Source organism: Ammospiza caudacuta, chromosome 15 (genome assembly GCF_027887145.1).
Source record: "Ammospiza caudacuta isolate bAmmCau1 chromosome 15, bAmmCau1.pri, whole genome shotgun sequence".
Classification (NCBI taxonomy): Eukaryota; Metazoa; Chordata; class Aves; order Passeriformes; family Passerellidae; genus Ammospiza; species Ammospiza caudacuta.
In genome coordinates, this window is record NC_080607.1 from 11,906,941 (window position 1) to 11,922,155 (window position 15,215).

The following is a 15,215-nucleotide window of genomic DNA, read 5'->3' on the forward strand; positions in this document are numbered from 1 at the left end:
GCTGCCCCGCGGGGGCGGGACCGCGCGTCCCGCAGGCCCCTCGGCGGGCAGAGCCCGGTGCCCGGTGCCAGGAAACGGCGAGGTGGGAACGAAGCGGCTTTATTGGGGGGCATCAGGGTTCGGGGGGGTCCTCGGGGGGCGGCACCTCCCCCCCGCGGCGAAGCGTCTCCATGTGCTTCTGCATCTTCTCAGTCATCCAGGCTGGTGGGATGAAAGGCTTCAGCTCTTCCAGCCGCAGATCAACAGAGTCCCTGGGGAGGAAGGAGGGCGAGATGGAGGGACTGCAGCACCCACTGATGATCCCAAACCCACCACGTGCCCTGGCACACATCAGTACCAAGCCCAGACCCACCAAACCCACCATGGATCTCAGCACTGCACCCAAATCTACCATGGACCCCAACCAACACCAAGTCCACACCTTTGTCACCAACATGGCCTCTTGGGCACCAAACCCCAACCATAACCCAATCCCTCCAGCACAGGACACTGCTGCAAGGTAGCAGTGAGGGGGCTTATGGTGGGGCTCCCCTGGGATGCAGCCCCAGGCCCAGAGTTTCTGCTTTGCTCCTCACCTGTAATCCTCACTGGCGGCCAAATCCCGAATGTCCTCTTCAATGAGGAGGTAGGCCTGTGACACAAGGCAGGGGACACCTCAGGGTGGCTGCGAGGGGCAGCCAGGGCAGGGCGAGCCCCCAGCCACCGCTGTCCCCGTAGGAGCCAGCTGTGCCTCCTGGCCATGCCCCAGTGCTGTGGGCAGGGCACAGACCCTGGCAGCGCAGTGTCCCCACCCCTGTGGCGGGCCCTGCGCCGGGGTGCACTCACCATCTTGCCCCCAATGGCTCTCATGTGCTGCTGCTCTGTCAGCCAGTGCTTATCCTGCGGGTCAGCTGCGTACTGCAATAAAGCACCAAGGACCGAGCTAAGAATGAGTGACAGACCCTGCCCTGAAAGCTCTCCCTCCTGCAGGACACTGCCCCCCACTCTGTTGTGCTCCCCACTCTGCTCTGCCCCCCACTCCTCCTGCCCTGCTCCAGCCTCAGCCCTGGCTCTGCCCATCCCACCGCCCTGGCAGGCACAGGACACCATTGGCTCGTGTTGTGCGCGGGCCAAACCTTGGGAACGCGCTCTAAGACAACAAACAAGGGCATGGGGGAGGAGGCAAACAAGGGAGCTGAAGCACACGCTCCTAATTCCCATGGGAAACCATCTGGCTGTGGCACCTGACCTTAAAGAGGTGGGGATGCTTGATGTAGAGTCGCCCTCTTGTTCCTCCCATCCCGAGAGCCCTGCAATAGGAACACGAGGGGTGTTAGGGGTGTGGGCAGGGCAGCTGCGGTGGCACAGGGACACCCCTCTCCTCCCCAAGGCCTTCCTACTGAGGCAGAGAAGCGAAGTGACGGGAGGAGTGTCACGGGCTCCTGCCTGGGGACGCCACCCTCCATCGACAGGGCCGTTCCTTACTTGTTTGCTCGAGATCCCAGCACAAAGGTTGTGGTTTCAGTCAGTCGGGATGGATCCCACTACAGAGCAATTGGAAAAGGGGCAACATTAGAAATGAAGCTGCTGCTGGCCATGCTCCACAAGCCTCGGCTCTCTGACAGGGAACCTTGGAGCTGCCTCCAGGCTGGGAGGGAGGGAGCTGCTGGCCAATGACCTCCAGCCTTCAGCAGGGGAGGGACATTACATTCCATCGGGGCTGATCTAAGCAGTTTCCCTCGTGGGAAACACTTGTGGGATTCTCCTGGCTACTCCCGGTCTCCTCAGGGCTGCCCCAGCGGCACCACACCGCAGGGATACAGGCTATGGTGCCTGGGGAGACCAGCAAGGGCCTCCGGGCACTTCGCTTCCTATTCTTGCTCCAGCCCTGCCCAGGACCCCGTCAGGGCACAGCACAGCCCCGCTGTCCTGGGCTCCTGCAGCTGCAGGGCTCTGCCAGAGGGAGCAAAGGGGAGGAGAGAGGGAGCCCAGCAGTGTCGGACAGCTAATACCTTTGGTCCATCCCTTTTCACAGGCTCAGAGACTTTAAGCTTCCACCTGAGGGGAAGGAAAATACAGTGAGAATGAGTCCCAGGGGGATCAGCTCAGTCACCACCAGCAGCAGGGACTGAGCCCAAGCCCTTCCAGATCCACCGTTTTTCACACCCTCCATTCCCCCACAGTGCCCAGCTTCGGACCCTCAGTTTTGCTGCACATCCTCCTCTCCTGGTTGCCCAGATCCTGCCATCTCCTGTGTCTCACCACTCACTCTGGATGGTCCATCTGGACCTTTTCACCCCTTTGGGCCTGTTTAAAATCCCTCCTTTAAAGGTCTTTGCCTCCTGAGGGGAACACCTCAACCTAGCCCTGCTTTTGCACACACCCAGAACTCCCATCACCCCTGCGCAGGAGAGAAGTCTGTGGGGTTTCTGTGCACCCCACAGGCAGCCTCATGCCCCCTGCCCTCCCCAAACAGGGGCTCTGGCTCAGGGTTTGTACTCACGCTGCCATGCCTGAGACTCCACGGTCATTTGACAGGCTCTGTCCTGGAGGCCGCCCCTTCCTCTGCATGGAAAAAACCCTTGTGAGACCCAGCTGTGCTGCCTGTGAACCCTCTCAGCAACCTCCCTCTCCCAGGGAAGCTGCTTCTTTTGTCACAGGCAAAAACACTGCCTGGGACCAGACTGAGCACCTCCAACACGTCAAAAAAGCTTCCTGTGCACCTCCCTGCACTCACACTGTGGGAATGGCCAGGAATGAGGGCCAGGCTTCCCAAAAATAAAATCTCTTGTGGGGAAACCATTGTACCTTTTTTGGAATGGGGCTCCCTCGGCGGCTCAGCTCCTCATCCATCTGTCGGGCACGCTGAGGAGGAAGGGCAGTGGGATGAGCAGGGCTCTTCTCCCATCCTGGCCAGGTGAACACTGACCCCAGCCCACCTCTGTGAGCAGCCTGAACTGCAGCAAGCAGCACCCACACCTGGGATTCTCCTTGCCCTGTATTCCCTTCAAGCCAAACATCCCCCACTCTGCCTCTGCACTACTGCACTGGTGGCCAAGAAGAGCCAGAGAACAAAGTGATCCCAACTCTTCTCCTGTCATTTAAACCTCTCTCACAGGTCATTCAAACCTCTGTGTACAGTCACAGCAATTACCTTTGGCACTGCCTGCTCATGGGGCAACCTGGGAACCACCTTTTTGCCATCGGAGAACAACAGCTTGGCCTGCAGGAAGACAAAGAAGGTTCCATTGATTCTGGGATCAGAGACGGCCCCATAACCAATCCCCACCTCTACATATCTGCCTAAAAGCCCTGCAGCAGCTTTGCTTTTGGAGTGCTACCAAGGCCATGCTTCCACAGACAGCCAGATGCAAAAGCACAATCTGAGCATGATAAATTCTGGAGAACTGGCAGATAAGCAAGACGTGAAAGGAAAAGTCCTGCCCTACCCTGCCAGGACCCTCTGACAGGTACTGGGAGCCAGCTTGTGTGGCTCCAGCAGTGTGCCATGTTCCTACAGCAGCAGTGAAAAGAAGCAGCATGAGCTGCCCAGCCCTGACTGCTCCCTGCTTCCCAGTGAGAATGAATCCCAACACAGCAGTCATACAAGGGCTGTGGGTGTCCCCTCACAGTGACAGCAAAGCTGTTAAGAGGGACACATTCTAGCCAGGCTGCTTTGCTTGGCTGGGCACTCAAGAAACACCTCACCATCACTCACCTGCTCCAGGCAGCTCCTACAGGTCTCCTGGATGAGCTGCTCTGGGTCCACCTCCTCGCCAACGTTATCACGCACGTTGATGGCGGCTGTCTGGAAGAACTGAGCAGGAAAAGGCGGGAGAGGGTGACAGCCTGTGCAGTGCCAGCTCGGCTCCCAGCCAGGCACGATGGCCTCGGTGCCAGCCGAGCTGTCCCCAGCACCTTCAGGCTGCTGCCCACCTGTCCAGCGCTCACCTTCATGTACTTTTTGAAGATGCCCTGGATCTCCTCGTTGATGCTGGGCTGCAGCACAGCACGCAGCAGGTCCATGGACACGCTCGGGTCCGTGAAGCTGCGGGTGGAGGGCTCAGGAGGTGGCGCGGAACCCCCTGCCCGGCCCGGTCTGACCCGATCCTCCCTGCGCCCGGTGCCCATCCCGGTCCCGCAGCTCCACCCTTCCCCTGCATCCCCCCGTGCCCCGGTGCCCATCCCGGCCCCGCCGTACCTGGTGGTCATCTGGGAGCGCCGCCCGCGCCGCTGCACCAGCCGGTGCTTGATCATGATGTTCCAGGGGTTCTGCGGGACACACCGCAGCGGGTCAGCCGCGGTCCCGCCGCCCCCCAAACCGGCCCCCAGACCGGCCCCCTCCTCACCGTGCTGACCAGCTGCTCCTCGGCATCGCCCGGGCCCTCCTCGCCCGGCGGCCCCGGCTGCTGCTCCGCATCGCGGGCGGCGCCCATGGCCGCGCTGCCGGCTGCGGGGCCGGGCACCGGATGCGCGGGGATCCCGCGCCTGCATCATCGGGCCCCGACGGATGTGACGCTAACCGGGGCTACGGGGCCGGACCGGGGCCGGGCGGGAGAGGCAGGGCCGGGGGGACACCCGGTGTGGGCTCTCGGAGCCCGGGCTCACAGCGTGCCCGCCCGGGAGGTGCCGCCGGGGCGCTGGGCGCTGCCTCCGGGTGTCCCCGCCGCCCTCCCCGGGGCTGAGCGGTGCCAGAGGGTGACACGGCATCCGAATCCTGAAACTCACCCTGTCCCACCCAGAGCAGTGCTGGAGAGAGAGGCAGCGCATCCCGAATCCTTAAACTCACCCTGTCCCACCCAGAGCAGAGTGGAGGGCGAGGCACGGCATCCCGAGTCCCTTAAACTCATCCTGTCCCAGGGCAGGAGCTGTCCCAGCGGGTGGAGCTGGACACACGCGGCCCCTGGCTCTGAGAGCAGCTGCAATGTGAACGCCAGTCTTTCATGATCTGTGTGTTTGCTGGTGTAATTCCTCTTTCTGGATTCTCATTGCTTCTCTGAGCAAACACCCCAAAGCATTTCCTCATCTTGTATAATGTGTGCAGGATAGTCAAAACAACTTTTTTGTCGTTTTCCAAATAATCTCACCCCATGTTGTGGTCAAAGAGAAGCTTTTCTGTTGAATCAGCTGGATAACACTTTGTATTGATAAACCCTTTACTATTTTGCTGGTAACGTTCTTCCTCATTCCAAGATGATTCAGTGAGAGAAACCAAGCACAGGGGATTTGCCAGAGCTCAGGGTGGGTCTCGCTGTGCAGAGCAGGGGTGTTCTCCAGCAGCCATCTCCAAGGGCTGTCCCTGTCCTCTCTGCCAGTGGGGCAGCCCTGAGCCCAGCTGAGGGGAAAGTGGCACCTCCTTCCCACCAGCTTTGCCAGATGCTCAGTCTTGTTTCATTTGTGTTTAAGGGATGAGTGCACGTGGCTCTTGGAGCCATGATCTAATTGACAGGGTGGTGATCAGTCAAAGGTTGGATTCGATGATCTCAGAGGTCTTTTCCAACCTAAACCCTTTTGTGGTTCTGTGACCAATGCCTGGGGGCTGTGTTGGCGCCTCCAGAGGATGTTGTGCTGGTGTTTCTCAGCACCTGCCACTGCAGCCTGTGGCTGTGTCCCCTCAGTGTGACTCTCCTGCTGTAGCTGTTGGCCCCACAGTGACCACCATGGGCTCACATGGAAGCCTGGAAGAAGACTTAAATCCTGGAACAAATTCTCAATGACAGAGTCGCTGTTTTTGCAGGGATATCTTTTCAAGAGTGTGTCAGAACAACATCTGTCAAGGATCACCTAAACCTAACTGATGTGGCGCCTTATTTGGGTCTCCTCCAGGCCCTGGTTTTTAATGGTAATTTTTCCATGGATTTCTGTGGTAGGTGCATGTCTGCAAGACATGAACACCAGATTCACAGCTGAGGTTACCCATGTTCATGCTTGATTCTCAGGGAGACTTTGGACAAGTCCCCTAACCCTCAGTATCCTCAAGTGTTTATTTCATCATAGCAATTTGCTTGTCAGACATTCTCCCCCATTAGCTCCCTAAATGTTATCCAGGATTATGGTCTGCTAAAGCAGAAATGTGCCAGAATTAAGGTGTTATTCCCAAAAGGAGGCACCACCAGGCAAGCACAGAGACAGCAGCAGCGCTGAGCTCTCCATCGCGGCACTCCTGAAGTCGGAAGGAGCCCTGCCATCCCTCAGGTTGTTCCAGATGGTTTTGCAGGTGCGTGGAAGGGAGCTGGAGCTGCTGACACGGGCTGGCCAGCAGTTCCTGCCCCGGGGTGCCCAGCTCAGGGGTGATTAGCAGCCACAGGAACCCGTGATAAGCACTGGGCCAGCGGGTTCCGCCGGGCGGCTGCAGGTGTGGAGCACCACATCTCCATGGGCATGGGTGGTTCGGGGAGGAATTGCATCCACCTTGAGTCACAGCAGGAGGAGAAGGATCAACCTGTACTTAAAGCATTTTTCTTGCCATGAGCCCTCTTCCCACACAGATTGGTGGAGGTTTGTGCAGAGCTGTGCTCCTTCCCTTGCACTGGCCCTGCATTGTCTTGATATGATGTTGGTGGAAAGCTCTTTGAGCATGACTTGGCTTTTGCAGCTCTCCTGTCAAGTGCCAGCTTAGAGTTTTAGTAACAATGTCAATCTCAAACCAATTAATTTCACTCACCCCACAGGTGCAAATTTAAACTTTGTCTATTATCCAGAAACTCCAACCCATTTGTGCTTGGTGCTGATGTGCCCTGGGCTGACCAGTCCTTAAGTTCTCCTACCCTATTCATTGCACATTGCTTTGTGTGTAATTCAGAAAGAAATCATTAAATAGAGAAGGAGAAAATTGGAAAATTAGATTCCAACACGTACTCCCGGGTGACTGGAGAATAACTTGCTTTAAATAGGTTAGCACTCACAGAATTGGATCTTTGTTAAGCTTAATCTGCTGTCTCAAACACATTACATATGTCTTTACTCTGAGATCCCATGCAGAGGAAAGGGGAGGCAGTGTGGCAGCGCATCCAATTTTCATTTGCTCTGACTGTGGGTCTCTGGTGAAAGCCAGCAGTGTGGCTGGCAGTTTGCAGACAGGTTCCTGTGCTCTCCTCAGCTCGGGTGAGCTCTTGTGCTTGAAGTCCCCTTTTCCTCCAGAGAGGTCTATTTTAATGCAGCACTGTTTCATTGGAGCAGGTATTCATTGGACAGTACCTAATTTGGTGTTTGTGCATGCAGTAACTGTGCACTCCCATTGCAAATTCATGTGGTTATCGAATGCTTGTGTGTAAATTAACAGGGCTCTCATGCATGGACACTAAATCCTGCAATTCATGTTCAGGAGTTCCCAAAAGCTGCATGGAGGCCACGTTGATGGGGTCTGGTTGGTCTGGGGGAAAGACACACTCAGCACACACTGAGCTCTGACTTTGCCCACAGTGTGCTGAGCTGCGTGGGCTGTCCTGTGATAAAGGGGGTCCTGGGGAGAACCATGGGTCTGTGGGACAGCATTAACTTGCTCAGGAGACTTTGAGCTCATTTGTGTGCCTAAACCTGGCAACTAACAGTAGGAACTCTGAAAGAACTGGAGTAATCTGCTTGGGAATGGGATAGTTCAGAGACAGGTGCTCAAATGAAGCCTTGAATATTTGACCTACAAAAATCCGCAAAGAATCCCCACATGTGAAACAGGAGCCTTGAATGGAGGGCATTTTGCATGTGGAAGGAGAGAGCTCCTGGTGCTGCTGCCAGGTGCTCTTGCCCTGATCCTGTTCCATCCGGGATGGCAGGGCCAGGACAGGCTCCTGCCTGCAGCACAGCCCTGCACTGGGGCAGAGCCTGGTGCTGGGGTCACTGCTGTTGCTAAAGGTCACCATGGGGATTCCTGTTGAGAGCAGCAGTGAAGAATCTGCCTCTGTGCACTCTTGGTTCCCCTTCTGTCCGTCAGTCCTTGTGCTGTCCTTGGAGTGCGGCCAAGTCTGGATCCTGCTCCTGCCTTGGCTGAGGGTGGAGCTGCAGTGGCTCCTCGGTAAACAGAATTAGAGGGAGATGTGGGAGGTCCCTGAAGTCACCTGTGGGCTGCCTCCTCCCATTCCTGCACCCGGGCTGCCTGCGAGCCCCTTTAAATTGCAGGTTGGCAGAGCCCTGGGCACAGCCTTCATCAGCATGGCACCGAGCATCCTCCTGCTGGGGCTCCTCACCCTGTGGGCACAGCTGCAGGCAGCACCCATTGCAGGCAAGTACGGCTGGCTGGGAGGAATATTTAAGAATGTTTTTTCCTTATTTTCATAGAATCACAGGTGTTTTGCAGGTGCTGGCAGGTGCCAGGTTGCTGCCTTGGGAGGGCAAGGGAAGGCACGGGGGGAGTGGAGTGCGATTAGCCCGGGCTATGTGGCACTCACTGCTGTGGCACAGCGAACAGTGGCACAGTGCCACCTCTCCCTGATTCCCCAGGCATGGGTGGCTGCTGGCACCAGGGCAGAGGTGCCCAGGAGAGCACTAGCCCCACCATGACACTGCCATGAGCTGGGAGGCACCAGCATGGGGAGTTGCCTCACCATGAGGGCAGCAGGGATGAGGCAGAGCCCTGGAAACCCACCAGGAAAAGCTGCAGAGGAGAAGACAGCACAGCATCGTGGCTAACTGGGCTGCTGGGTGGGAGCATGGATGGAAGGGCAGCATGCTGGGGCTGATGCTGCTGCTCTCTGTTCTCCTACAGAGTTCCATGGAGTGGCTCCAGCTGGGTGGCCACCACCAGGGCAGCTGGGAAGCACCCTGAGCCTTGAGCCTGGGAGAGAGCTCAGCATGGTGCCTGGCAATGGCAAAAACAGCTCCAATAGAGGTGAAATGGGTGACTCCAGTAGCCATGAAACTGGTGAGTCCAGTAGCAGTGAAACTGGTGATGATGGCAATAAAAATCAGCTTTGTGATTGCAATGATCATGATCATGCTGGCAACAACAGTGATGATAATGGTGATGATCATGATCATGGTGTCAACAGTGACAATTCCAATAGCAAAGAAGATGGTGATGATGGTGATAAAAATGACCTTTTTCATGGCAAGGACAGTGACAATGGTAATGGTGGCAATGACAGTGGTGATGGTGCTGATGGTGTCAACAGTGACAATTCCAAAAGCAATGAAGATGGTGATGATGGTGTTAAAAATGACCTTTCTGATGGCAAGGATGATGACAGTGATGATGACAGTGATGATGGCCATGGTGCTGGTGATGATGGCAATGATGATGGTGATGATCTCATCAATGATGAAAATTCCAATAGCAATGAAGAAGATGATGATGGCATCAGTGATGAAAATTCCAGTAGCAATGAAGATGGTGATGATGACATCTACAGTGACAGTTCCAATAGCAGTGAAGATGGTGACTCCAATTACAATGAATATGATCGCTCCAATAGCAATGAAAATGATTCTGATTATGGGGGCTGGAGATATTAGATTGTAAGGATGTAATTGCCCTGGGATCAGAGATTTTTGGGTTCCTCTTTTCTAGTGTTCAGCTCAGGCTACCAGATTTCATGCCTGATCTGTGCCAATAAATGTATCTAGTGAATATGAGAGCATAGTGTCAAAAATTTCTTTAACAGCTTGGCATCTCAATTGGGGCACTTGTTCACTTGCCCATTTCCTTCCAAGCACCAGATATCCAAATTTGCAGCAGTGGATGGTTTCACCCAGGAGCTCTGGAGTAAGGAAGTGTCAAATCTCTAAAGGAGGTTCAAGTCCTGCCTTCTACAAGTTTGAGTTTTGTGGGTTTTGGGAAAGATGAGCTATGTACCTGGCTTAAAGAGGGGGATGCCCTTAGCTGAGGCACTACAGAATAGGGAGAAGACAGTTGGCACTACTAAATGATCCCTAAAACTCACAGTGATTTCATGCCAGGAGGAATGGCCATATATTACTTGACATGCTGGGACAAAACCTGCAGAAGTGTGCCCCACACAGGGGGTTTCAAAGAGACTGTTCTGATTTGCCTTCAGCACAGATTACAGGACTGGTACATAGGGCAGATTGATGTGTATGGGATAATTGAGCTCGGGAAAAGCAGCAGCTCAGGAGTGGGGTTGGTACATGATATCCTGAGGTAAATTCCAGCCCAGACCCTGCTCCTCTCTGTGTGCCCACTGAAAAGGATTTTCCACTGTCTGTTCCTGTTGCTTTGCTTTCTATGCTCACTGCTGCTTCACCTGCAACTGCCCCAATCCAATCTGGACAAATGATGTGAGTCCTGTTATCAATGGGCAGCCAACAATTGTTTTAATTTATATCCATTGACCCTGCATTACAGGAGATTTAATGCTGTGGGCTACTGACATGCCAAGGCTGAGGGAAGATGCAGAGCAATGTGCTCAATTATTTTCTTTCAAATTTGTGCTCCACATAATGAAAACTGGCAGGATTGGAAAGCTGTGGAAGAAAAGCTAAAGGTGGCCAGGGACTGCATAAAAGATGAAAAGAGCAAAGGAGTGTTTTGTAAGATATTGGACACTTGCACAGAAGCTGCCTGTTAGGACAGGAAAAACTATAGCAGAGAGAAATAAGATCTGAGAGAGAAATAGAAGGTTGCAAAGAAGCTGTATTATTGTCTTTGAAAATTGAGAAGCTGCATAAACAGGAAGAAAAGCTACAGGAAGAAAAGGAAAAAAATAAAAGTCAGAAGAAAAGACTGAGGTTATATTTATGTGGACTCCCCGTCCTCTCATATTGTATAGATTAGAACACTAACTTTTATCCCATGAAGAATGAGATTGGAAACATTTGGGGTAGCCCTGACCATAGTGAACCTGGAGAAGATTGTTCTTTGTTTCCTTCAAATCCCCCTGAATATGAAACCAGACTCATTAGAGAAACAGAAGAAACCAGTGCACCTTAGGATAGAGTGGGAAATTATACTCCAAACCAGCCCCATTTGATTTGATTTAGATGACTGATCTGCAAGAGCCCTATGGCTGTAAGCCAGGCCAGACTGAAATCTGGCAATTGAAATCCTATCAAGGCAGACACAATAATGGTCCAGACATTCTGATGCTATTGGACAAAAATTTATGCAATTTTTAACAGACATGGGAGCACGAGATTCAATTTTAAGAGAATGTTGTTGGGTGTTCAGCCTGGTCAGCAAAGAGTTAAAGTTGCTGGAGTAAGCAGAACAAGTGCCAAAAGCCAAACCACCCAGGGTAATTCACAGCCCCTGGGCAAGAGCACGTGTTGGCACAAGTGCATGTCAGCCACTTGCTGTGCTCTTAGAGATCATAGTGAAACATTTGGGTTTTGGTGTTCTGAAAGGCCAAACCTGGTGTCTGCTGTCCTGAAGGGTATCATCCAGCAGCTCAAATGCCAGCCCTACCCTGAATTCAGGAGGCTGCAGTTTGTGCTCTGTGCAGCTCCTGCACTCCCTGATTCGACAATCACTAATGTTCCACAATACCCAGCTCCTGCTGCAGCACAGAGTGGGATTTCTGCAGCCACACACCCCTGGATGGCAGCACTGGATATGAAATATGTGTCCTTTGTAGCCCCCTTATTAGAGAAGAAAAAAATTGGCATTTCCTTGAGAAGGGACAATATACCTTTAACAAACTCCCACTGGAGTGTAAACATTTGCTGATTGTTTATAGTAATTCCCCTGGCAAGAAACCAAATTAAGGGAAAGAATCCCCAGAATGTGAGGGAAGACTGTGGCTAGGGAAAAACTAAAGGCTGTAGCAAAGCTGGAGACTGGAGAGGAGCTGGGGGCTGGTGGGAGAGATCTGTGCTGGGGGAGAAGCCAGAGAAGCCTGAGGAGGGAAAGAATCCTGGATCTGACAGGGAGGCAGATGATGGCAATGATGGCCGTGGTGGTCATGACTGCTGAAAATTTTCTATTATTTGAAAGTAGCCGAGTGCTTGTTTGATATCAGGAGTTGGACCTGTAAGGTGCAAGTTGAACTTTATCTGAACCATAGTGGGTGTGTTGTGTAGGTAAAAGAGAGAGAGTAGTGAAACCCAGGGCTGACAATCTCAACATTAATTCTAGAATAGACGAAGCTGTAGCTTAAATGTTACTTAAAAATGAATAGCTGGAGTGGGCAGCTCATAGATCATGGTGTATGAACTGTAACCACCATATTGTAACATGGACCAGAGATCTGAGTGAAATCCCCACCAACACTGACCTCAGAGGGTGTGAAAATGAGCCCGTGGAGGCCACTGGGTAACAAACAGTGAAACAATGAAGAATGAGAAGACCCCAGAGCCCAACAAGACTCTTGATCTGGACTGTCACGTGAGGGATGGGGAGTTTACACTCTAAGGGTATAATTGCCCAGAGATTTCATTGTTTGGGGTCCTCCTTTTGAGGCTGCAGATCAAGCTACCAGATTTCATGATTGATCTGTGCCAATAAATATATCAGATAGAGTTCAGAGTCTGGTGTCAGAACTTTCTTTAACACTGATGATGATGATGATGATGGTTACAGTGATGGTGCTGGTGACAGTGATTACACGTGTTGACTGATGCCAGAAGGTTACAAGGAACATGTGAGGTGAGGAGAGCCCACAGAGTGCAGGGGCCTCTGCCTCACTCTACCAGGGCTGGTCCTGGGCACCAGTGGTGTTTCGGGCTGAACCTTTTCCTTCCTAATAAACCCCACACAGTGGCCACTGGCTGGGTGTGACAAGCTGTCCTTGGTCAGTGCCTGGCACGGCCAGGTCACTGTGGCTGCCCCAGCCCTGCCCAGGGACCCTCTGGTGCTGCTCCTGCCCAGGGTGGGCTCAGCAGGGCCCTCTAGACACCAAAATGCTTCTCTTCCCTGTGGGAGACCCCCAGAGACAGCCCCAGGCACTCTCCCACCCAGGACCCACAGAGCATCTCTGGAGCAGAGCAAACCTCCCCATGGGGTCTGTGGCTCCCTGAGGCTCCCCAAGCATCCTCCCAAAGCCTGAGCAGGGACCCCATCCCTCCCACAGGGACTGAAGGTCTCTCAGGAGCTGCTGGGGGCTCACCAGGAGACAGATGCAGCAGGAGCCAGACATTGTTCATCACAGACTGGGTTTACTGGGGGTGGGGGGCACAGAGACCCCTATGGCAAGCACAGAGCTGAGGGTGCTGAGGTGGGATTGGGAGGCTGGGTGATCATCCAGCAGCTGATGGAGCCCTCCGTGGCTGTCCAGCTGTCCAGCTGTTGTTTGGCTGTCTGGTGTGCACAGACTGGGTCCTTGGTCCAGGTCCAGATCCAGGTGGGGGCTAAGTGAATTCTGGGAAAGACAGAAATCCATGTCAGGCTCTCCCTCTGTAGCATGACTGAGCACATCTGACAGCCCCACAGTGGGACCCTGGGGGTGAGGGCTCCAGAGACCCCAGACAGCTCTCCCAGGGAGCTGTGGGGGGCTTGGTGATAATTTCTGCAGCATGCAAAGATATAGGGGAGACAGCACAGGTGGGATGCTGTACTCTCAGCCATGGTCACAGTGGTCTCTGTGCCCATGGCTGCACATCCTCCTGCAGCACTGTTCCACAGGGTCCCACATCCACCTGTGCCCCCCTGTGCCCACCCACACTCACCTGGGGAGAGCAGCCGGGCCCAGAGGCAGCAGAGCCCCAGGAGCAGGAGCAGGGACAGCAGCCTCATGGCGTGGATGGGCAGCGTGGGGGCTGCCTCCCTGGGCACAGGCAGGGCTTTAAATCCTCCTGGGGCACAAGGTTGGTGCCCATGACCTGGCCCATGCCCCAGCACCCGACACGCTCCATCCGAGCGTGAACCCTCCCGTCCCCTCCCTCCCTCCGTCCCGCGGGCAGCTGGGCTGGACGAGCCTGGGGGAGGCAGGAAAGTGCTGCTGGCGGTGCTGGGCTCCGTGCAGCCCCAGGTGAGCCGTGCTGTGCCACAAGGCAAGAGCAGGCAGTGCCATCCCCGGCTGCAGGGGACAGGGAGGGGACAGGCAGCAGCCAAGGGCCGGGGGACCCTGCTCGGGGCCGGCCTGCTGAAACAGTGCAGGAGCTCCCCGGGCCGGCGCTGTGGAGCAGCCCGTGGTGCCCTGGCAGCTCTCCGGGCATTGTTCTGCCTCGGGAACAATCGCTGGTTCCCGAGGGACGTCCTGTGACCGGACACGGTCCACAGCCCCCCGCTGCCAGCGGCCCCTGAGCCCTGCATCTCCTGGCCAGGCGCTGCCCAGCTGGCCCAACACCTGGGGACAGGAGAGCTCCAGGGACACCGGGTTCTGCTGCTGCTGGGGACGGGGATGGGCACTGCAGGGCTGCAGCAGCGGGTCTGGGGGCTCACATTCCCGTCACACGGGGCTCAGCTGCCCCTGCCCTTTCCATGGACACTGCGAGGTGTGGCAAGGACGGCGCCGGAGCTGCCGGGGCTTTCCCTGACAGAGCTTTTCCTTCCGGGAGTGCCCGGCCCTGGAGGCAGGAGGGCTCACTCTGCACGTGTGTGAGTGTGTGTGCACACGTGGCAGCCAGGGGTGGACACGTGTGTGTGTGTGCAGCCCAGGCTCCCTGTGCTCCCGCTCAGCCCCTCGGCTCCGCTCCTGCCTGGCAGCAACATCATCCCCATGGCACAGGCTGCCTCTGTCCCTGTCCCTGTCGCTGTCCCTGTCGCTGACCCTGTCCCTGTCCCTGTCACTGTCCCTGTCCCTGTCCCTGCTGGGCGCTGCATTCCAGGGAGATGCCGCATTCCTGGGTGTTCCCGGGGTACCCCGTCACTGCTTTCCCATGGAGGAGGCCTGGCTGGCGGCTCTGCACCCATCGCTTACCCTGTGTCAGGGCAGGACAAGGGGGTACGGCAGGTCCTCCTCTAGGAGTGGTTTTCTGTCGTGTGAAACCTCAACATCTACCTGAGGGCAGCCCCCCCTCATCTCTGGCACCGTCCCTGAATGCACCGTGGTGTGGATCCATCCCTCCAGCCTGGCCATGCTGTTACTGCCGGTGCAGGGACCGGCGGGGCTGCTCTGGAACACCCAATCCGTTCGTCCATGGTCACCCGGCTGCTGCGATTCCCCGGGGGAGCAGCAGGGAAATTCACCCCGGTGGATTTTGGCGCTGCCAAGTCCCTGTGCAGGAGGGTTCTTTCCCACTGCCCACTCTGACTCTGCACCCCCGGCACGTCCCTCCGGCTTTGCTCCCAGCCCTGCTCAGGACAGGCCACGTCACCGTGTCCCGACCGGGGACACCGCCACGACCTCATCCCGGGGCTTCTCAGGACGGGCCGGAAAAGCTGCGGCGGGGGGTGGGCGGGGGGCGGC

General features: G+C 55.4%; 1 protein-coding gene across 1 annotated transcript; it reads right to left on the reverse strand.

Annotated features, from left to right (window-relative positions):
• Positions 1 to 82: 82 nt before the first annotated feature.
• DNTTIP1 (deoxynucleotidyltransferase terminal interacting protein 1) lies at positions 83 to 4,434 on the reverse strand. The gene is made up of 13 exons (XM_058814735.1): positions 4,329 to 4,434; positions 4,181 to 4,251; positions 3,931 to 4,027; positions 3,698 to 3,796; positions 3,134 to 3,202; positions 2,788 to 2,844; positions 2,483 to 2,544; positions 1,992 to 2,037; positions 1,465 to 1,523; positions 1,229 to 1,289; positions 826 to 897; positions 576 to 631; positions 83 to 251 (listed from the first exon to the last, which is right to left on the reverse strand). Exons 1-13 carry the CDS (start codon positions 4,413 to 4,415, stop codon positions 113 to 115), a joined length of 975 nt encoding a protein of 324 aa, XP_058670718.1. The 5' UTR covers positions 4,416 to 4,434; the 3' UTR covers positions 83 to 112.
• Between the last annotated feature and the right edge of the window lie 10,781 nt (positions 4,435 to 15,215).

Coding starts and splice junctions, on each gene's coding strand:
- DNTTIP1 (XM_058814735.1), bottom strand. CDS start 4,415: ATGGGCGCCGCCCGCGATGCGGAGCAGCAGCCGGGGCCGCCGGGCGAG. Junction 4,252..4,328: donor AGGAGCAGCTGGTCAGCACG/GTGAGGAGGGGG, acceptor TGTGTCCCGCAG/AACCCCTGGAACATCATGAT. Junction 252..575: donor GCCGCCAGTGAGGATTACAG/GTGAGGAGCAAA, acceptor CTTCCTCCCCAG/GGACTCTGTTGATCTGCGGC.